At 34.3% G+C, this 23,074-nt stretch overlaps 1 protein-coding gene across 1 annotated transcript in view; it reads right to left on the reverse strand.

The window, feature by feature from the left end:
* LOC129219733 (homeobox protein SIX6-like) overlaps window positions 1-22,110 on the reverse strand; it is a 73,409-nt gene extending 51,299 nt beyond the window's left edge. Inside the window, exon 1 of the mRNA XM_054854022.1 lies at window positions 21,462-22,110. Within this exon, the coding sequence (XP_054709997.1) occupies window positions 21,462-22,078 (617 nt within the window). The 5' untranslated portion in view covers window positions 22,079-22,110. The remainder of the gene's footprint in view (window positions 1-21,461) is intronic.
* Window positions 22,111-23,074: the final 964 nt, after the last annotated feature.

Genomic DNA, 23,074 nt, shown 5'->3' on the forward strand with positions numbered 1-23,074 from the left:
TAAATTTAGATGATATCATTTCTAAAAAGAAAAAAAAAAGCATTTTGGTAAGTTATAAATGTTTTTTTTCTTCCAATATTTTATCGTTAAATAGACATATTTTTTCCGCTTCATTTTGTACTTTAAAAATGTATCCGAGACGATTAAATTCTTTTCATTGGAAAATATTCTTTGCAAATCAAGTTTTTGCGTTCAATAAAAAAAACGAGTTCTGAAAACACACGAAAAAACTCACTATTTACACAAAATATCAGTTGCCTTTCCTAAAACTCCAATTAAATTCTTAGAAATACTGCTAAAGTGTTCTACGTTTCGGCTGAAGATTTTAATTTCAGTCCGAACTTCACAGGAAATAAGATTTCGTAATGTTTAATTTCCTTAGAGCGAGAAGGGATTTTTTTTACATTTGAGAAGGGAAAAAATCCCTCTTTTTTTCCCCCTATTCTAAATTGTGGAAACGTATTTGTTGACTTTCCGCTTATCGACTCTAGTTTGTAAGAAGTATTAATTCCGTCCGTGATGGCGGCTGAAGAAAAAGACACGAAGGACAAAAAGTGGATGAAAAACTTGTTTGCATTTGTTGATAAAAGTGTGGAAAAAGATTTTAAAAATTAGAGAAAGATAAATTGGAAAAAAGAAAAATGAGCACTGTGGATAGATTTTTTCCCCCCTTTCACATTTAATCCGAGCAATCAGCAAAAAATCCTTTTATGCTTTAATGTGATTTTTTCTTTTTTTTTTTTTTTCTTTTTGAATCTATCGGTTCTAAATAAATAAGTGAGGGGTAGTAAATTCTAATGGGGATGGCGATATTGATTAAAAGTGTTTAGTTCGTTTAGTTCGAAGAGTTATTAAGTACAGCAAAAAACGTTTTTGCTAAAATTAGGCTAAATTATATCCCAAATTAGTCGTTGAAATGCAGTGTGTAGTTTAAGGCTATAACGAAGCATCTTCTATTGCATAACATTGTTATTGTTGTCGTTTCCATGGATAAGATTATCAATAGAAAATGACGGCGCGATTAAAGCTTGACCACGGAGAAATGGCGCGTGAACTCGAAGCGGAAACACACCCCTAAATTTTGTACTAGGAGGATCAGCGAGAACGCGAGACTTGACTGATTGCGCGTTCTCTTTGATTATACCTGGTACAAAATACAGTAGTTCATTTTCGCTTCCAATTCACCAACCATCTCTCCGTAGTGAAGCTTTACCTCTTGCTAAGGGGACAGTGGGAAAATAAGTGCAATAAATGTAGAGTACGAAATGCTAATAAATGATGGCCACACAATGACAAAAAACCATTTCTGAAAGTGGAATTGCTCCGCATGAAACATGGTTACATGTTGTAAAACGAACACTGCTAAATGTATGTTTGTTCTTCATGACATGTATGTCGCTAAATCAACAGTAATTGTTGATTTGCTTCGCGCAAGATGTTGATAAATTGGGAAAATCTGGAACTTTTTCATATTAAAACTACACTAAGTGTTTTGCTAAATGTACAGTTGCCACGCCTAAAAGGCAGACAGTGTTGCTAAATGTATAGTTCTCTCTCGTGAAGCATGGCTAACTGTGGCTAAATTTATACTTTTCTCGCATAAAACATGGCTAAGTGTTGCTAAATGTATAGTTGCTTCAAATGAAACACGACAAAGTGTTGCTAAATATATAGTTGCCTAACGTATATAAAACATCACGGTTAAGTGTTGGCAAATGCACGCCTCACATGAAACACGGCTGAATGTTGCTAAATGCATTGTTGCCTCACATGAAACACGGCTGAATGTTGCTAAATGCATTGTTGCTTCACATGAAACACGATGCAACATATAGATGGTGCTAAATGTAGAGTTACCTCACGTGAAGGCCGACTAAATGTATAAATACATGAAACAGCTCTATATTTGGTTAAGTGTACGCTGTTTAATGCAGATCCTGTGTACATTAAACACTGGTGAAATCAGCTAAATGGACACAAATAAATGTATAACTGTGTAATGTAATTATGTAATGCAATATACATTATCAATAATTGCTTTTATATAAAATGCTATGAAAGCTTATAACACATAAACATCAAATTCAACTGTTGCAGTAGCAATACACTGTTAAAAATTCAGGAAAACGTTCGAGTAACTATTACGGTAAAACGGAGTGTTCGCAGTACATGAAAATTGTATAGGAAAAAGTAAGCGACTGCAGCATCAATTTGTGCACCACGTGACTTGTGGTGCGAGGCATATACTTTTCCATCCCCGTTCATTTTTCGTACCCATTTCGCATAGTGGATAACGAAGCGGTCTAGAATCGCGACGGCGCAGACTCGGATCCAACAACGCGCAATCTGTACTTTTTTACTCAGTACAACTAGCCACAGCGTTCTCGTTTTTTCTACCGTAAATTTTTACAGTATAATAGGATTTTATAGTAAACGTTACTGGCAACATGGATGCCAGTAACTTTTACCGTAAAATTTCAGGAACATTTTAACAGTGTAGCACAGAAGTAATGAATTCTAACCCCCCCCCCTCTCTTTCTTTTTTAGATAAAATTACCTTCAGAACCACTCTTCTAGAAAGAGATTGCTAAAAGCGAAAAGGCTGACATCCCAAATAAGGTTAGAACAACGAAAATGGATACACATATTACGTGTCAGAACTTATTTTCTCTTCAGACTTGCCTCACCCGAAGTCATTATAGCGTGAAGAATAGTCGCATTAAACGGGAAGGACATCAAAGGAAACTAAAATGGATACTAGAATGTAAAGATAGCCTAAGCACCGAGCGCTCGCTCTTAAAAACGATATACCGGCATCGAATGACTCGAAAATGCTCGTGTTCTTTCGGGATAACATGGCTCGTTATTGAGGAATTTTCTTAGAATTATTGGAAGAGAGAAGGATGTCTTAGAGACTCGCTTGTAGTTCCTGAAATAATAGTTCTTCGATTGCAGTTTATTGATATGAGTATAATAGTGTTTCAGAAGGCAGAAAATCCCGATGGATATTTCTTTTATTTCGATACCGGAATTCGCAGCAATTTTATATTTTTTTGGAGAAGTAATTGCTGAAAAATATGTTACTACAGCTCCTTAAATGAGAATCTCTATTTGAAGCCCCATTATATAACGCTGGCAGATCTATATGTAAAGTTTTACCATTTCCTGTATTTGAAGTTTGTAGAGAACGGTGCATGAGTTGGCATTTTCTGTACATTTATCTTCTCTCGTTATAGTGTTTTTTTTTTTTTTTTTTTTTTTTTGTGGCTTCAGGCTGCATTAAATACTAATATTAAAAGTTTTCCCTTCGTAGAAATAATGTTCCTGTTAGTTTTGTTTGCTGTAAATCAAGTGACAAATTTTAAAAAAAAGCAATTGCTGAAAGCTTTCTCAAATTAAATTTCAGTCGCTTCCGTTTATAACATAGTCGAAGGAATCAAAGGAAAATTTCGTTATAGCCATAAATTCGATAGAAAAAAAATATGAATGACACAGTAAAATTGAAAAAAACTGAGTGCTTAAAAAAAATAGTTTTAGATACTTATAATTTTTATTGTTTAAGAAAAGGTAAAGGTTTTGCTATTCTATGTAGCACAAGACAATACTGTTTTTTAATTTGAGCTAATTTTTTCTGCCTTTGTTTGCTCTTTATCCTTTTTTGTTGAATTCTTCCGCTCCGGATACAACATACTACATATGTAGGTGATGGGTACTTTGAGTATAGTTATTATTTTTTTTTCGCGGAATTTTATTTTACTCATTCTTTCTCTAAACGAGGCAATGCTTTGTTATACAATAAAAGAAATTTTAACTTTGTAAAATGGATAGTTTACTCATGATTTTTTTTTCTTTTAAACGAGGCGCATTGAAACTATTACGCTACAGGCGTAAAATCGCTGCATAGGATTTCGTTATTAACGGATGTAACTGTATATACTTCGAAACTAATGCCGGTTGTACATTATATTTCACTAAATTACGAATGTTTTTCATTCTACATAAATCAAAAACTTTCAAAATTCCTGACGCGATTTTTCGTACACATTTCGATTTTTCACGTTTTGAAAAGATTCTTTCTATTACTTATGTTATTTGTTAACCAAGTGACTAATAGAAATAAAAAGACGTTAAAATTCAACCACTACCACTCCAAGAATAAAAGCTCTATTTAAGGTAATTCATAGTGGTCATCACAAATCCGTAACGGAATTACACCGGAAGAAACAATAAGAACTTCTACTTGAATATGACTTCAACTGGATTATGCAACGGTGAAAAATTTGAATCGCATTACACACAGGTTCAGCAACTATTTTAATATTGCCAAACTAAATATAAATTCCGAAGAAGACATTTATCAACCACATCTACCTATTCATAAAATAATTTTGCTTATAGACAAAGGGATCGTCTACAAATGATGTCTGGCTTTGAGGGGGGAGTGGGGCTTGTGAAATCGTGACAGTTTGTGACAAGAGGGAGAGAGGGAGTAAAAAGAAGTGTGGCATCACAGATTTGTTTGATAACAATATGTGCTTATAAAAGTACTGTGACATGTTACAAAGGTTTAGGGGGCAAATGAAGTGTGACACTTTGCCACACCAGGGGGCGAGGGGGCCAAATGTGTTGAAACAAGTCTTACATCTTTCACGGACAATCCCAAACACTGCCACTATCAGTTTACGTCAAACAACGAACTATTGCGGGCACCAAGACTTTTATTGCCTATCAGCTTCTGATATTTTACAACCTTGCAGCAGCTTCCAAAAAAATACTTTATGGGTGGCAAACTGCGAGAAATCCATCTTTTCGGCCCTAAATATGCAATTTGAAATGTAATTGAGTCATCATAAAAATCAGCCCACCTTGTTACAAACCGGATATATGCGTCATAAAGTATGTTGTTCATTCTGTTTCAAGCAGTGATCCATCACCGTATGCAAATACAAGCTGTTCCCACAACCACTTATGTTTTCCCTTTATATATGTATGTAAATGAAACGTTTGGGGATTTCATACAAGGAATGGGTTTTTGTTCAAATAGTATGGCAATTCGAGACTGATCGAGGATAGATATGAATGCACTGGACAAGAGTCTCCTTTTAGACATGAGAGATAGAGTGGTGTAAGTGCATAGATATTTCAATGTATTAAACATTTTATAGCTATACTAGCAAAAATACCCGGCGTTGCCTGGGTCAGTAATAATTATGAGAAAAAATCGTTACTTGCTTTTGTTTTCTGTTTTAAGTGAAAGAATTTAAAACACATCTTTTTGACATGATTAAAAATCGAGTTTCTTCCTTACCCATATAACTAAAATAACAATAAGTATAAAGAATAAAATAGTATTGATTTAGAAACGAAAGCACTATATTTAAGCATATACAAATTTCCAAAACATGAAATTAATCTTCTCATGTTTAAAAAGATTAATCTGTTGATACTTTTTTTTAACATGGAGTCTAAAACCTTCTCTGTATAGCTAATGAAGTGCGAAGTGATTAAAAAAAAGTAGCTGCGCTCGTAATCCCCTTATACTTGCTTTAGTTATTTTGGGAAATTTCAATCATTGTGGGCTCTTGGTGCGATTTTACCGAATTTGCGAAAGTCGTTTTGGGGTACCTTCGATGATGCTCCCCCATTCTTTCCTTACTTTGTAAAACGATATGATATTAGTTTTCGTTACAGAGATATCGTCGCCAGATGCTGAGATACTTTTGGTCACCATAAAATGGCGCTAAACAGTTTCATCCGAAATGTTTCCAAAATAAGTAGTAAAATTTGGTGATTGTTTGAAATTGTGCAAAAAAGGAAAATTAATTGAAGTTTTTGTGCTATTTATGGATTTGCCTAATTTAGTTGCTGGATTATTTAACATAGTAAAAAAAGTCTTTTGAAAATTCTTTGATTGGCGATATTTTGTTTACATGGTGAAAGCTGAGAAACATTATGACATAGTCTTTGGTTTCAAAAACAGCGACGTTGAAAAAACTGCCAAATGCATCAGCTACGGAAATTTTTCTGCAAAAAGTTTGGCGATATTTCTGCTGGTTGATTGGATAATGAGTAAGTGTTCAATCAGCATAAATAATAATAAAAACCATTAACATTGAAGTTCCATTTAAGTGAAAAATGATCAGCCAAATCATGTATTATTTGCCAATCTTGTGCAAAAATCTTACTTCAAGATTTGACTTGAGAAAAGCCTTGAACAGTCACGAAAAGCAAAGATAGTCAACAATACAACAATTGTCGCTATCGTCAGGGAGTTGAGATGATACACTAAATACTGTATTGAGTTGAGGAAAGCCTTCGAACATGAAACTAAAAAGCTCATAACTCGTTTTTTATTCTACTTACAAATTTCGAACAGGTGCCATCTTCAGCAGAAAAATCAGAGCTTTCGATGGACATATAATGTAAATATGTGCAAGTATTTTTTCATCCCAATATTAGAGAATTTATACAAAAATTGTGTTTTATTGCACCCCTAAGGGGGTTTTGCCCCCATAACGGGACAAAAACTACCCTATGTGTTATTCTGATGCATAAGCTATATTATTGTAAAGTTTCATCAAAATCCGTTCAGTAGTTTTTGCGTGAAAGAGTAACAAACATCCATACATCCATACATCCAAACATCCATACATCCATACAGACAAACTTTCGCATATATAATTGTAGTAAGATTACTATTTAAACCATATGGTAATTCAAGACTGAGGAAGAATAGATATAAATACACTTTACAAGTATCTGCTTTTAGACATGAGACATAGACTGGTGTAAGTGCATAGATATTTTAATGCATTAAACATTTTATAGCTATATTAGTATTTAATGCATGGCAATTCAAGACTGATGATGGATAGATATGAATACACTTAGAAAGTGTCTGATGTTAGAGATGAGAGATAAAGTGGTGTAAGTACACAGAAATTTTATTGCATGAACCATTTTATAGCTATTTCAGTATTTTAAAGCTGACATAAAATTTTGCCGTAAATTGCTGAAACTTGATCATTGAAGTTGAGTAACTAGACAAAATTTGTCTTGAATAGTTTTCCGTCAGTATAAACCATAAATTCTCGTAGAAAAAAAAAAGGATTTGCCTTTCAGATCTATATTGGTGCATTGAAAACTGCTCTTAAAATATACCGTATACTTCATACCTCATAACCTATTCATATATCAGTTCATAACCTATTACTTCATACATAACCAAAAAAAGGTTCAAATATGAAGTGACTGTAAATACAGCCCGTGAAACCCTTTAAATAGTGATATTTAAAGTACGAGTGCATGGAATCAAGATATTTAATAAATTAAAAATTGGTTTTGAGTTAATCTTCTAAATTTAAAAACATAAATAAAGTTGGGAAAAAAAAAATCAGCATCTGAAGAACTCGGCAGATCTGGCGATTCAAATAAAACTCGGAAGACTTGAGCTACTGTGGCTCGGAATCGAAAAGAAACGGGCAGTACTTATGGAAATTCTCAACTGAAGTGGACACGGATTATACTTGCAGTTCGTCCCATCGCACTGTATGGTTGAAATCGGACTCTTCGGAAAATACCCCAGTGCAAGTTATGCTATGCATTCACGCTAAAATTTGAATTGCATTTCTTTGGAAAACCGTCCACCAATATTTCACTGATGGGTGTATTTTTCTATTTACATGTATATATAGTGGGAAACAGAGATTTTATTTATTGCATGAAATGTGCGGTTCTTTCTTTTTTGCTACGCAGTTTTAGGTTTTTTTCCCCCCATGTGCAAAGCCGTGTTTGCATTTAAGCCTCGTTCTGAAACTACCATAACGTAAGCTCACATTCTCCCTTCACTTCTGAGCTGAATTTTGAGTTCTGAAACGATTTTTCTCTCTCATTCGAAACAATTATTTTACTTAGTACTTACGTTCTTTCCCCCTTTTTTTTGGATTGCTTTGCATAACCAGTAGCATTTTGCTCTTGTTCAACAGAACTTATCTTTAGTTCTTATGATTTTTGTTTCACTCATTGGATTTTTCCACAGTCATTAAGGTTTGTTAAGTAGTCACTAAAATGTTTTCCCCTTCAAATCATTAGGATTCTTCCCTTATAGTCATCGAGATTTCTTTCTTATTCATTAGGATTTTTTACTTAACCATTGGGATTGGGCCATGTTGGCCTGATCGGTTATGCGTCGGACTCGTAACTTCAGGTTCTCAGATTCGATGCCAGTCGATTGAAAATCCTCCGTGTTCACTGATGGTAACTGGGCAGTAGCGCAGCCAGAAATACTTTCTGGGGGGGGGGGAGGGTTGATGAAAAAAGGTTTTTTTTTTTTTTGATCAAAAATACCTTCTACATGGATTTTTTCGATCAAAACAGCCCTTTCATATGCACAAACTACTGTATTAGAAATTGCATCATTTATGTTAAAACCAATGTCTCTGGGGGGAGGGGTTCACCCCAACCCCCCTCTTTCGCTGTGCCACTGTGATTGAGGCACGTTGAATATGTCCTGGTCACAAAGTCCTCCAAATCCCATTCCTAATTAATGTCTCTGAGGATGCTGGGTCGTGCGTTGCTCTGCTCCTGATCTGAGTGGATCATTGAAATTTAAGTCCTGCAGTTATCAGAATTGATTTTTATACTTCAATAGCCTTGATTTCATCCCCAATTGGTCAAAATTCGCATGAAAACTAAAAAGAGATACATAAGCTGAGCTTCTGCGAGCTCCCATACATATTAAACTCTGGATGTAAATCCTCCTTGAATACAATTTTTTTCTTCGCGTAGATAAGCATTTTATTCTTAGATTTTAAGAAACATTTCGCAAGTTCACTTAAAATTATTCAATTATTTTTTCCTTGGTTAAATACAACTGTTTACTCAAACTTATTAAAAACAAAAGCAATTTTGCTTTCTTTCTATTACTAAAGCAAATACCTTTACTCATTTTTATCAGGCTTGTTGTCTGCAAAAAAAATCTACAGGAAAACAAAAACAGCAGTTGCAAACAAAAACACCTTTTAAAATATATTTGTACGTAAATATGCGTGAAATATTCTTTACGAGGAAAAAAAGAAATTGATTTTTTTTTCTCATCTGCATCTGCAATAACAAAAATGTTTTAAAAATTACACTTAAACTGTTAATTTAAAAACGCTGGGTTTATCAGTCATAAGAAGCGCATTAGTGAGTTAAATGAAGAATGAGCACAATCGTTTTTTAAAAACATTTTTATGATGCTTAAAGAAAACAAGTTCGCATCAGGCGTTTTTTATTTGCCACGCCGCCTACGTTTCGTGGTTAGGTCCATTAGAAAATACTCGTAAAAACAAATTCCGTGCGTGCCTATTTCTAACTTCAGCAGTCAAACAATCATAATGCTTTTGCTAATATTTTCGATTTAATGAGTTATTAAAATCTTCCGTTTAGAAAAAGCGATACATGGTTTTTTCATCGCTAAAAAACAGAAAGAGCTGGAAAGCTAGAAAAGGGTTAAAAAACTCGGTTCGTATTGATTAATTAAAGCTTGCATGGAACAGTAAATGCGTGCATTAAAAAATAGTTCATTAGCATGGAAAGAGCAATAAGATCATTTTTGCTTAAATGCTTCCAAGATGTTAATGTCTTTCCAAATTTCTTTCTTCAGGTATATCTCATTCTAAGAAGTAATTAAAAACTAGGAAAAAATTTCCAGTTAATTTTTACCGGCGAACGTCAACTGTTAGTTGAAAAGGGAAAACGGAAAAAAATAAAATGGCGAAAAGTCATGTCGAACGTTAAAAAAATTTGACTTTCGTGCTCAAAGTGTTAAAGTTGGGAAATGGCTGAATAACGTGCTATTGCCTTAAGAAGAATTTTTAGTAAAACTGAGATAATTTTTATCTATGGAATTAGAAAAAAAAGAGAGATAAAAAAGTATATATATATGTAGGTTTCGTTAACTCTATTTTTTAACAGTTTAATTAAATATTAATTCTTGTAAAAAGAGAAATTTCTGAGATGTTTTTTCAAAATGGTTCTCTAGTACTTGTTGGCACAAATGGAAAATGGTCACGGTTACGATTTTTCGGGATTTGTGAGAAAAGCGTGATCAGCACTCTTCAATTTCTACGCAGAGGGTTATTTAAAACGGTGCTGTTGCTTTTAATTTTAATAACAGCATTATAAGCTTTTTGTGACAATCGACTTCGCTTTCGCTTAGCGAATTGCTGTACGCTTTTTTCCTAATTGCCACAGCTGGAGCTTTTAGGTTTTTATTAACGTTGAACTGGAGATTTGTAATTGCTTTTCAAAAAGAGAGGAAATTGCTCGATTTTGTGGAAAGCGTAAGTAATGAGTTAATTTTTTCAGAGAAAAATGACAGAAAATATTCACTTTGGCATGTATATTATCTATATACTGTTTTGAAACTGTTGATTCACGAATTTAGATTCATTTTTTTAACACTTTGATAAAATACTTTTAGATAAATTCTACATTACATACCTAAGAATTTTGTAAGAAATGCATTTGTGATACAAATTGCACGCATGCGTAGATGCTTGCTGAATCCCTTTTTCTCGGGTGTAGGATTTTTATGTATGTCATTCATTATATATTTCATAATTACTGTAGCATGGAAACTCTGAGGGAACAACAATTTCTCAATGAGGTTCAAAACTCTCCGATCACAGTAGGGCAAAATGGGGAAATTCCACGTTTTTTCTTTGTAATTTCTCTAAGGACATAGAACAGAAGTTGTGTAGAATAACCAGTGGCGCGCACTGGAATTTTGTAAGGGAGGATCCAAGGTCGAAAGCCTCATTTTCATATCATACCCCAATACGCCGTCATACAAACATATTGACTTGATTTTATCGATTCCCAAGAACGAAAAACAGCAAAAAAATAAACTATTAAATAAATAATTAGCATTATTTAATGAAATATATTTACCAGAGAGCAAAATAATTTACGCTTTTACTTTTCTCATAATTAAAAAATTGATTCAAGCTCATAGAACCTCATTAAATCTAATGTTACAAACTAAAACATGATTATTACAGTGTATTCATTTATAGTCAAAATTCTGCTTCTTATTGGCAATTCGTTTGAGGAAAGTTGCTCAAGATTTAAAAAAAAATTAACTTGAGGATTTTATATTTTCACTTATTAGATCTAAAATCATTGTTACCTTCGATTGAAATTATTCTACGTACAAAATACATAGAATCTTAATCAATCGTGGGGGGGGGGGAGTAGGACCTATGGGAGTGGTCCCCTTGTACCTTGTCCCCTTGTACGTGACTGAGAATAACTGTTAAGCATAGCTAAGTTTTAAATTATATCTCATTAAACATGGTAACATTTTTTCAAAAAGATCTTGTCGCACGAATAGTTAAAGCTAAATGCTTTTAATAAGTCTTTTGTTTTCTCAAACTAAAATGAAGAAGATACGAATTAATAACCAGTTAGAGACGATATTTTTAGCAGTTCTACAATTTTGCTTCTTCATCGCAACGTATTCCTTAGTTTGGAAACTTAACTTCGCAATATCCCCCTCTCACCAACACCCGAAATGAGCTCAAATTAGTCATCTTTTTCAGGCATCACTGCAACATCGGAGAAGAGGATGTTTTTCACCCTCCAGAACTAGCGCCGTGAGCGAAATGCTCTCACTAAGAAGAAAAAAAACTTTTCATTTTAAACTTTGCTTCATCAAATATTTTATTTGTTTCATCAAGTATTATTTTGTGTAACAATTGGTGTTTAGTATTTTAAAAAAATGTTTTTTGTTTTGAATACATCATTTACTAAGACTTTTTACTTACTTTTACATATAGTAAAGGAAGTGTTGTATTCGCGAAAAAAATTTCACTCAAAAAGCGGCCTTAACTTCCATTTTGCTCACCCCCGAATGAATGTTGAGATTATTTTCGTCCCGACCACACGTGCATATACATATACAGGGTGTTCCCTTTTAACCTGCAACAAGCACCTTTATTTTCGCAACCGTTAAGTCCTAGATGTTTACTTCCAATTTGAAAGATGTTCAAATTCAGATGCGGAGTTAAGATATTGAAAGTTTGAAGCAAAAATAAAAATGAGTCAAAAAATACAAAATTTAACTTTTTATGCTTGCCCTAGGTCCCCTAACTAATGTTTAGAGAAATAGTCTCCATTGAAAACTATTACTGACACAAAAAACTTGACACTTGTGCGACCAAAACTCAAGAAGATATTCCAATTCAAAGTTTTAAGGAGCCATACAGAAGATGAAATTGTAACTTATCGCCCTTTCAAAAGAATGACAGGTCGTCAAAGTGAAAAGCAAGAGGTATTTATATTTTTCATTGTAATTCAAAAATAAATGCAAATATTATGGCGCGATACGCAAAAACACACTACAAAACCTCGAACAATTTGAAAAACCACTCTCTATGTACACATATAATTTCAAACACTTGTTAACCACTATATTTTCCCCCAAAAGGCGTTATTGATAGCGAGTGAAAAGTGGTGTAAGTCACAAAACGCTGTGTTTTATGTCTCGGTGAGTATTGGTCGTACTAATTCCAAGCTCTTAGTGATGGAATTATTTTTCACTGGAGATTATTTCCTTAAATGTAAGTTAGTTGACCTGGGACCCGTATAAAAAGTTAGATAATGTATTTGTTGATGTACTTTTATTTTCACTTCAAACTTTCAATATCTTAACCTTGCATCGGATTTTTGAACATTTTTGCAATTTGAAGTATATTTACGAATAATGTATGGTGAATTTTCTCGCCAATTGGCATGTACCCATGTTACGGTTCCACGTTATGATAATTTCGTATCTCGCCAATTGGCTTGGGCCCATGTTACGATTCCACGTTATGATAATTTCGTAATTTACTCGTCCATCTTATGATAGTTTTGTTCTTAAAATTGGAATAGAAAAAGAACCACATCGAATTTTCGAAAAATCGCTTCGAGGTGCACACCCCCATGCTACAAACTAACTTTGTGCCAAATTTCATGAAAATCGGCCGAACGGTCTAGGCGCTATGCGCGTCACAGAGGTCCAGACATCCAGACAGAGAGACTTTCAGCTTTATTATTAGTAAAGAAGAGTGCAATTATTTCGCTCTTTCTGAGAAACAGAACTACCTTATGTCTTTTTCTCACTATGGACCCTTGCTATCGTTCAACTTAAGACATTCTTCTACACTACAGGAGTCTCTGAGATTCTAAATTTTTCCATCGCTCTTTTTTTTTTTTTTTTTTTTTTGAGAGTGAATAACAATATCATAATGCCTGCGGGAAAAAATGAGTTTCTATATCAAGTCATTTGAAAAAACAGCTGCGTAACAATTTTCTGGTGAGCGAAACTTCCTTATCGCCCTAGTTTTCGAAAGAGAATCTAGAAATTGAACATCATTATCACCCATTTGTAAAAAGTAAATTTCGCAATATAATAATTCTGAGGAACTGAATTTTCGTATCACTCATCAGAAGAAAAATTTTGAGAATCTGAACTGAGCTGTTTTATTGCATTTATGCATTGTTGAATTTTACGAAGTAAACTTCTTACTAACTATTCTGACCAATTCCATAACTTTAAGTAGGTAAACTGTTCGCTGTAGATCGTGGGTAGCCTATAGTGCATAAAGCATCAAACGCACTCCCCTACGCCCGAAAATCCTAAAATCCTGTAGTCGGTCGCCAACAGTTATCATGGGTGCATAGTCCCTGGAAAGTTCCCTCCCTTTGTGGCCGAAATTGTGAAGTTGGAGTGTGCCTATCATAGCCAAATTTAATCTCAGCCTTCTGCCTTAACTCCCTCGTTATGCGAAACGGGCTTGGATCTCGAAACTGTCACCGGTAACATAAAAATGGTACACTGAGATTTTTAGCATTTGTTTTGAATCTTTTTCCGAAAAGTTAAATTTCACTATAGCTACTAATTTTTAGATGTTAATGTTTCTTACAGTCTTCTTTTAACACAGAACACACAGACATTTTTTAAAACGAGTTTTCTGCCACGCAAGAACGCAAGAGAGCCTGGATTTTCTTTTTGGAATTGAAGTTCATCATCAGCATGGCTAAGAAGCTAAACTTCATTACAAACCCTCTTTTGAGAGGTGACTTTCGAAGTCAGCCCATTTGAGTTGTGGTAGTTTCTAATAGTTTTTGCGTAAGTTATTGCATTCCTTTTCAAGTTTAAATGAGTTGTTCAGTTAAAGTTTAACAACGGTAATGCCATACGTATCTAAAATGTTCATAATCGTTGTTATTTACTAAGTGAAATTTACTGTAACTTTGATCCGTCACTTTTCAAACTATTTAGACAAAAAAGTTGAAGCTAATGCTTGGTACCGTTGACATGCAAATCAATTTTCAATAAATGTTGGTTGCGAAAAAAATAGAAGAAATGCGAAAATTACAAGTAAATAATTTATTACATTTCACTTTGTTTTCTTTTCCTTAAATGACTGGTTTCTACGAATGATTCAATAATTTTCTTTCATCCATTCAAAATTTAATTATAAACCATACATTGCATTTTAAACTTCACTAAACTGTACTAGAACGCTAAAACTTGATCCTGGCCTAGAATCTTAAAAATTATAAATCAAATTATTAGGTTAGATCATTATAAATGCTTCCATTACTGTAACTTCCGCTTTCTGAACTAAGTAATTTTCTATGAACAGAAGATTAAACTTCCGTACTACACCCGCTGCAAAAAAATTGAACTATTACTCCTTGTTTTCAAGTAAAATGTGTAAATGATTGCTAACACGGGCGAGTGGAAAGTGGGCCATCCAAATTATCACTATTCCAAAAAAGTTTCTATTTCAACAGAAAGAAGTTAATTCGAACTGTCCCTTTTCTTGTCTAAAAATAATTTCTGCTATAGTGATAGTGGCGGGAGAAGGTCAATCCAAAATCTCAGGATTGCTAAAAGCAGGGCCTGATTACTGAATAGGCCAACTAGGCCGTGGCCTAGGGCCCCCACTTTTAGGGGGCCCTAAATGGCTATGTTTTTAACCAATAGCTAAAACATTTCGGCAATAGCTAAAATTGCAAGGCTTGACTACACAGGGGCCCCAAAAAGTATATGGCCTAGGGCCCCTGATATCTTAATCGGGCCCTGGCTAAAAGAAAGTTTCTATTGCATTAATGGTGGCCAGAGAGACAGAGTTGAATTCAAATTCATTTTTGATTTCGCTCCTCTGAGTAAAGAGGAGACAAGTTAGTTATTAAAGTATTTTGTCCAATCCTCATCCATTTGAAATGTTTCCTTGGTATCCTATTAACTACAGAACCTAACCTTAAAAGTTCTCAAAAAAGGCAATTTTCCTCAAGTGCTCTGCAAAAAAAAAAAAAAAAAAAAGAAAGAAAGAAAAAGAAGGAAATCTCACAATTAAACTTCTGGTAAAGTATAACCCATTGGGATTGTCGAGCGGTTAAACACAAAACAAATAAACAACAAATTTCAAGCGATCAATAAGAGAAACGAATTTCAATTGATTAATTTAAAATATATTTCAAATAATATCCATACTCCAATTATTGTATCTCTCATTCAATATAACAACTGTGAACAAACATATTACTAATGTATAGACTCTCATGGTGAGTGTGACCCAGACACGAATAGAATTCTTCATTAACGTGTCATATGCATGAAAGGGGCATAACAGCCCTATCAGATCTTGGCTGCCTCAACAACGCATTCAGAGAATTAATTCTCTATTCTGTAAATCAGAAAGTTGTAGTATCAACCTGGCACCAATCGGGGGGAGAGGGTTGATCTGCATTTAAAAAAAAATCCCCCCCCCCTCCTTTTTGCACATGACTAGAGCATGCAGGTTATTTCCGAAGTTCTTTCACACAAGTTTTTGCCTTGCCCTTTTATATTGCTTGTTTTGGTTAAAGTTGCCACTCGTTTACCGAATTTTTACCCTGATATAGAAAGCAGTACTGCAACAATAGTTTTGCGCAAAGTATGTAGTAATGGCTCTTGATCAACGAAACTTGATCTCCAGAAAACATCCAGTACAACCATCCAACAAAGCCAAAAAAAAAGGTACTCCCACGTAAAACATTTTCTTATTTAGCATCATCTTCATTATTATTATTTTTCTACCATTATTACATATTTTCCTACAAAAGATCAAGGTAATGGAATTGACCAATTAGGGAAAAAAATAGACCCTAATAGACTCGGACTGGAGTCGTAGTGACTTAACTTCAGGGTACTTCCATTTAGTTCAGAGAAGCAGTTGCTAGATTTACGAAAGATAAAACGACAAATAACTTTTTAGCACAACTAGAATCAAGGGATCAACTGATACCATTTCAGAATCAGGAAAAAAAGAGCACGTAATGTAATTCACATACTTGGTTAATGTTGTATTGAAAAAATAATAATTTTCATAATTCGCAGGGCTAGGTAATCTGTATATAAATATAGCAAATAAAGGCACTTAGTTCAAAATATGGTGGCTTGTTGTAAATGTAAATCAACGCACTTGAACGCTAAAGACATATGAGTCCCATGCTCCCATTAGCTAACTGCCAGCAATAAACGATGCCATTTTTTTACATCAAAATCCCGTCGAATATTGATATTAATACGGAAAATAAACAAACAATGAAGAAATGGTAAAGGCAGTATGCAATGGACTGGCTTATTATATATACGTAGTAACAATTTGTGCGCACGCGCAACACATTGGAAACAGCATAAAACGCGAAGAAACTGGACATCAGTAATCTATAACACAACAAGAGCAAAAAATGGATGCGGAAACCTACAAATTGAGAAAATCAAGTAATACTGTGGACAGGTAAACGGCACTACCTACAGAAATGAGCTTTCGAGATTAGTTGAAAAAACGTGTTTTGGATTAAGCCTTAGCGATAGGAAAACGTTGGAATTTAACGTCCTCCCCCCCTCCCCAGCGGAAACCAAATTAGCAAGCTCGTTCAATAAAGCTAACGTACACTAAAGACAAAAATGCAAAGAACTGAAAAATTTGCAATTACTGCCTGGCACGGTTTACATTCGCTATGGCATCTGCAACGAAGATAGCCGAAAGATCATCAAGAATAATTTCGAACATTAATATTAAAAATGCCATAATGAGACTGAATCACAATGAGAAAGAACTGTGCCCTGATAAAGGCTCTTGATTCATCTTTTCACCCAGAAATTTATCTCAATAGCTGCAACTATTATACATTATCAAGTTGAACCAATAGAACATGATAATGGTTCAGCTTTGTACCAGTTGATGGTTGCGGCTGAATGAACATCATTTCTCGGTGAAAGGTTGAGCCAGAATTGATATCAAAGGAGAGGGCAGTACAGTGAAAATATTTTATATACAAGGAAATAAAAATATATTATTTAAAATCCAGTAATACGTGGCATTTTATAAATACGATGTAAGTAATTAAAACAATTAACATATATTGTGAACTTTAGTCACACTAAGAAGTTAATTACATCAAGATTTCATCGAACATTAATAGTGAAGATATCGGAAGCGATATAAATAGGAAGCCCAATAAAAAAAATAAGAAGTACGAAGTATAAACATAATTAGTTCAAATATATACACGAATTCCTTAACATGTAATATCAATGAAACTTCAATTGAAAAATTAGGAATAAAAAAACTAATCCTATACTTAATAAAATGAACGTTAACTATCAAGGTATCAAAAATTTAAATGATGTCAACATTCCAGACTTATTTTTTAAAAGGTTTAAGATTTTCTTAATAGCTGCAGAAAGGGGTAGAAAATTAATGATATATTTAAAAGTAATGAAAGTAGTATTGTTGAGAAATGAAAACATTGACTGTGGCTGCATTAGGATTTGATGATGACAGGAAATATTAAAGTTGAAAAGTTTAGGGCAATATCAAAGAATACTGGGAAAAAAAAGTATTTTGAAGTTAGAAATAAATACTGCTTAAGATTAGACGATTTACTTAATAAAAGAAAAAAAGGAGTTTAAAAAATTGCGAATGAAAATGCAATATATACATATAAAAAAAACCCGCTAATATTATAGCACTTAAAATAATAATAATAATAGCAATAATATTCTATGCGGTAAAAAAAAACATGCAAATAATAATAACAAAAATCAATATACGTATATTATTAAAAACAATGAGGTAGATAAAATAAAAATTATTATTTTAAACAAGTTCCGCTAATCTAAAACTCTTTATGATGAGAACATATCAACTTTTAATGAAGACATAGGATGAAAACTGAAAATGTCAGAACCAAGAACCGATATGAAAATCATAGTTGAAGAAAGACTGGAGGTGTTAAACATTTAAGAGAATATTCACTAGACATTATAAGCAAACTACCGTTTAATGAGTGATAAAAATTTAGAGTGCGTATTTCATAAGAATGTATCCTCAAAAAATTAGCACAGTAGTAAGTTTAATTTAAGGTAATGGGTAAGCTGACACTGATTCGTTTCTAAGAGGAAAACCTAAATACTAGCGAATGCAATAAAAAAAAACAGGAGTAATGAATAGGTAGGTAAAAAAAAATAAATAAATAATCATATAGGGGAAAAAATCGTCATTTGCGAAATGTTAAAAGGCCGATAAAAAAATAATGCACAAAAATCTAATGACAATTTCAAAAATCCTGAAAACATTAATGTTTTAGCAGAAAAGGTGATGACAGGCATTAATAGAAACTTCAAAAACAACTAACATAAGAAAGTTAATAATGCTAAAACTAAAAAAGATTTGTTTTTTTTTAAATAAAAATATCAATGATTTAAAAGTAAATGAAGTGACGTAATAGGCCAACTAACTATGTAAAAGAAATGACGGGGGGGGGGGTTGAAAGTATTTAAAATAGAACAAAATTAATGCGCACACTAAATCAATCCATTTTGAAATGCTCTAAGCAAGACGATATTGAAGCCAAAGTTAAATTAAACTAATGAAAGCTGAAAAATGTATGGGGGCATCATGCAACGAAAGAAATTTACCAAAATAATCAAAACGATAGCATACATTAAAAAATAAAATCGCTTTAAACGAGTAGATGCGAAGATAAATTAATCATTTAAATGCAGAAAAATAACTCTTTCGCAAGATCTAATGTTCCGTAAAGCGTAAGAAACAATGATAAAAATCACTTTATTAAATAGCCAAGAAATTTTAAGTTAAATATATTGAAAAGTTAACAATTAAGAGAAAATTAAACATGAAACAAAATCAGAGGATGAACTTTTGCCTGACATAATATCTACATAAGATAAATTTTTCAGCACATTGGAAGCATTGCGTTTAAAATACTGCAAATACAGAATGTTGGGGGAGACGTCATTTATAAACTGTTTGACAGTGAGGGCAAACTTACAGAAACAATATTGACCAATTAAACATCAGTAATAGGGTGTGAAGTTAATGGAAAAGATAATAATGCAGCGGGCCGAAGAGGAAAATGAATAAATAATGTGCAACATTAGAAATCACCGAAAGATAGAAGTCACGTGCCCATACGAGCGGGGAGGAATGAATATCTGCATTTATAACGATGACTTAAGCATAAACTTTTGGGTGTAGAATCACAAAAAAAAAAAAAAAAAAAAAAAAATCGATTAAAATTACCCTCAGCTAGAGTAAAAAACATTGAAGATAAAAAAAAAAAGAGATGTGGGGAAAACTCGTGAAAAATTTAAATTGCCAATGAGCATGGTAAAAAACATCCGTCAATTAACAACGAACCAACGGGGAATGAGGTGCACCTCATTTCCCGATCATACGAAAAACTTCAAGAGATTATCAGCGATCGGGATAGAAAAAACTTTTGTCAACAAACAATCAAGTTTTCATGAAATTTACAAAGCTGCGAAAAATAAGAAATAACATTTCACTAAGCAGTGTAGAAAAATCATCGACAAATCAACAATAGCTTTTAGAGCAATAGGAGGAAGTTATGACAAACATAAACAAATCTTATTAACGTGTAGTGCAGATACTTCATTTGCAAATTAAAGAACGCGTGGGTAACACGGAAAATATAAACTAAAATTACCATCTACGGGGGTAAAAGAAAACGGATTGAGGAAGAAGAGTAACACTGCAAATTTCCAGTACACATTGGAAACATCTTTGGGGAGCATTTTAATTCAGAAAAAGTGTTCCAGTCACCTGAACGTTTACTGAAATATGTTACGAATATGCTCCACTAAAAAGAAAACTGAAATATGCTCCGAATCTATTTGTTAAATTTAACCTCAGATTGTGGGTACATTTGAGAGTAGATTGGGAACATTCGGGCAGTGGCGTAGCTAGACCCGACTTTCGGGGGGGGTTACTTCTTTTATATATATATATATATATATATATATATATATATATATATATATATATATATATATATATATATATATATATATATATATATATATATATGTATATATTTATGTATATATATATATATGTATATATATATATGTATATATATATGTATATATATATATATGTATATATATATATAATATATATAATATATATATATATTATATATATACATACATATATATATGTATAATCGCTTGGAATTTTTTTCCTTTTCTTCTTTTTTTTCTTTCTCTTCTCTCTTCTTTTTCTCTTTTTTTTTTTGAGACTAACTTTTCGGGGGGGGGTTTTGTCCCCAAAACCCCCCCCTTAGCTACGCCCCTGCATTCGGGCACACTTGTGAAATCATCGCTTTATTTCGTACAAATACAATTTCAACAGCTTTCTTAACTGCTAGTTTGTAGAATCCCTCAATGTGATACTACTAGAAATTTTGTCACAATAAATTGGTGTCTGCTGGTGTCACGAAGTTCTCAAAAAAGTTGGTTTCCCTGATTCGGAGACTGTCCATTGCCATGTGATGGTTGACGGCTGCTGAGCTAGATTGCTGTAAAATCAACAGCAAAAACTACTGATGTAGTCAAAGAGTATTACATAAGTGCTGTAAAAATTGTTCTAAAAACAATGCTACTAAGTGTTCTAAAAGAAAGGACAGGTGTCAGTGCTCAAAGAATGTTCTCAAATATTAACCAAAATGGTTTTAAAACGGTGCTGTACCAAATACACGTTTTGAAAAGTGATATCAAAAGTATTTTGAAAACTGTTCAAGACAGTATGCTTCAAAGTGTTTTTAAAAAGGGGATGAGTGTCCGTGTCCGAAAAAAATCTGAAGATTTGCAGTGTAAAACTGGTAGTAAAGTTAAAAATGCATAAAATAGCATTTAGGCTGCAATAAAACTAGGGGAAATGAAGAAGAATGTCAATAATATGGGGAAATATTCATGGCAAAAACATCTCGAACAGAATTCGTGATTAAAATACATGACAAGGTAAACAAGCAAAGAAGAATGCCAGAAACGAAATGCTCAAACTCAAAAACAACACGTTCTCGACAAGACAAGGCGCGAAAAAACCCACCTGTTCTTTGCGGCGGCCGCCCGGTCCCTCTGCCTGCGGTTCTTGAACCAGTTGCCCACTTGCGTGGGCGTGAGTCCTGTGGCCTGAGCCAGCTCCCGCTTCTTGGTCGGGTTGGGATAGGGATCCTGCAAGTACCACTCCCTCAGCAAACTCCGGGTCCGTTCCTTGAAGCAGTGGGTCTTCTGCTCGCCGTCCCAGATGGTCCGGGGCAGGGGGTACTTCTTCCTAACCCTGTACTTGTCCACGGGTCCTAGGGGCCTGCCCCTCAGTTTCTCTGCCTCCTGGTAGTGGGCCTCGAGCCACATCGCCTGCAGCTTGGTGTGCGAGGCTTTGGTGAACCGGTGACTTTCCAGGATGTGGTACAGTTCTCTGAAGCTCCCCGTGTGGAAAGCCACCAGGGCGCGGGCCCTCAGAACGGCCTCGTTCTTGTTGAGCTCTCCGCAGTTGGGGTGGGCCACGGGAAGGGACCACAGAAATCGTCCCAGACGTTCGATATCTCCGCTCTCTTCCAGAGTCTCGCACACAGCGGCCACCTGATTGACGGTGAAATTCAGCGTCGGCAGCACGAACATCGGACTGTAGGCAGCAGCGGCGGCCGGTCCCAACCCCAGAGCCATGACTCCTCGGTGCTCGAGTCGACCCCTGCTAATGTCGTTCCATTCTCTCGCTCGCCTTCCTGATGCTCCAAACTCGTGGTATGTGTGTGTGGGGATGTGTGCGCGGCGGTGTCCTATGCCCGGTCGCTTCAACTCCCTCGTCTCAGTAGTAAGTGAGGAGGTGTTCGATCCTCTTTTAGCATCACATCCCCTCGTGCATACGCGCAGGGTTGCCGCAGTGAAAGCGATTCTCTCTCTCTTTCTCTCACTTCGCCAAGTGGGGGGAACCGGTTTCCGCGACCTGCTCTCGCCAACGGCGAACAGGTGCAATGATGCGGTCAGGGAGGGCAAGAAGTTGCTACCGTTTGGATGACACTAATGCAGTCCATTTTAAGTCTTTCCGCGACTTCGCCCACTAAGGGAAAAAAATGAGCAAAATGTTTCTACTTTTGGTGAACAAATGAACTAATGGATTCCATTTCATGCTTTTTATATATAAAATATTTTTTTAAATATTTTGATTGATTTTAATTAAAATGTGTAACATTGTTCCCTATATTTATGTTAAGTTTTTTTTCTTAAATATTACAAAAAATAGCTAAAGCCTGAAAAGTTACTCACGATTTCAAAATTTGGATACTTTATAAAATAAATGTGATTGATCATATGTCTTTTTAAAAACAGAAGCAGAAAATGAATATTGTCTATAATTTCTTCGTAAAAGCGTAATGAGTTGACATTCTTAATTCATAATCAGGACTATGAAATGTACAATACGGAAAATGTAGCTGGGGCTATACATAAGAAATACGATAAAAGCAGTGCATAAAAAAAGCGAGAGAGAAGGAGAGAGAGTTTTCATTCATCTAGGTAGATTATATGGCTACTATTCTAACAAGGTGGACAGTTTTCTCTAGATTGCTTTAAAAAGTCACAATGAGTTAGCATTCCGAATTTAAAAACTAATTAAAATGTTTTATCAAAGCTAAAAGTATGCTTAATAAGTTTAAATGCTTA

Source organism: Uloborus diversus, chromosome 4, assembly GCF_026930045.1.
Source record: "Uloborus diversus isolate 005 chromosome 4, Udiv.v.3.1, whole genome shotgun sequence".
Taxonomy (NCBI): Eukaryota; Metazoa; Arthropoda; class Arachnida; order Araneae; family Uloboridae; genus Uloborus; species Uloborus diversus.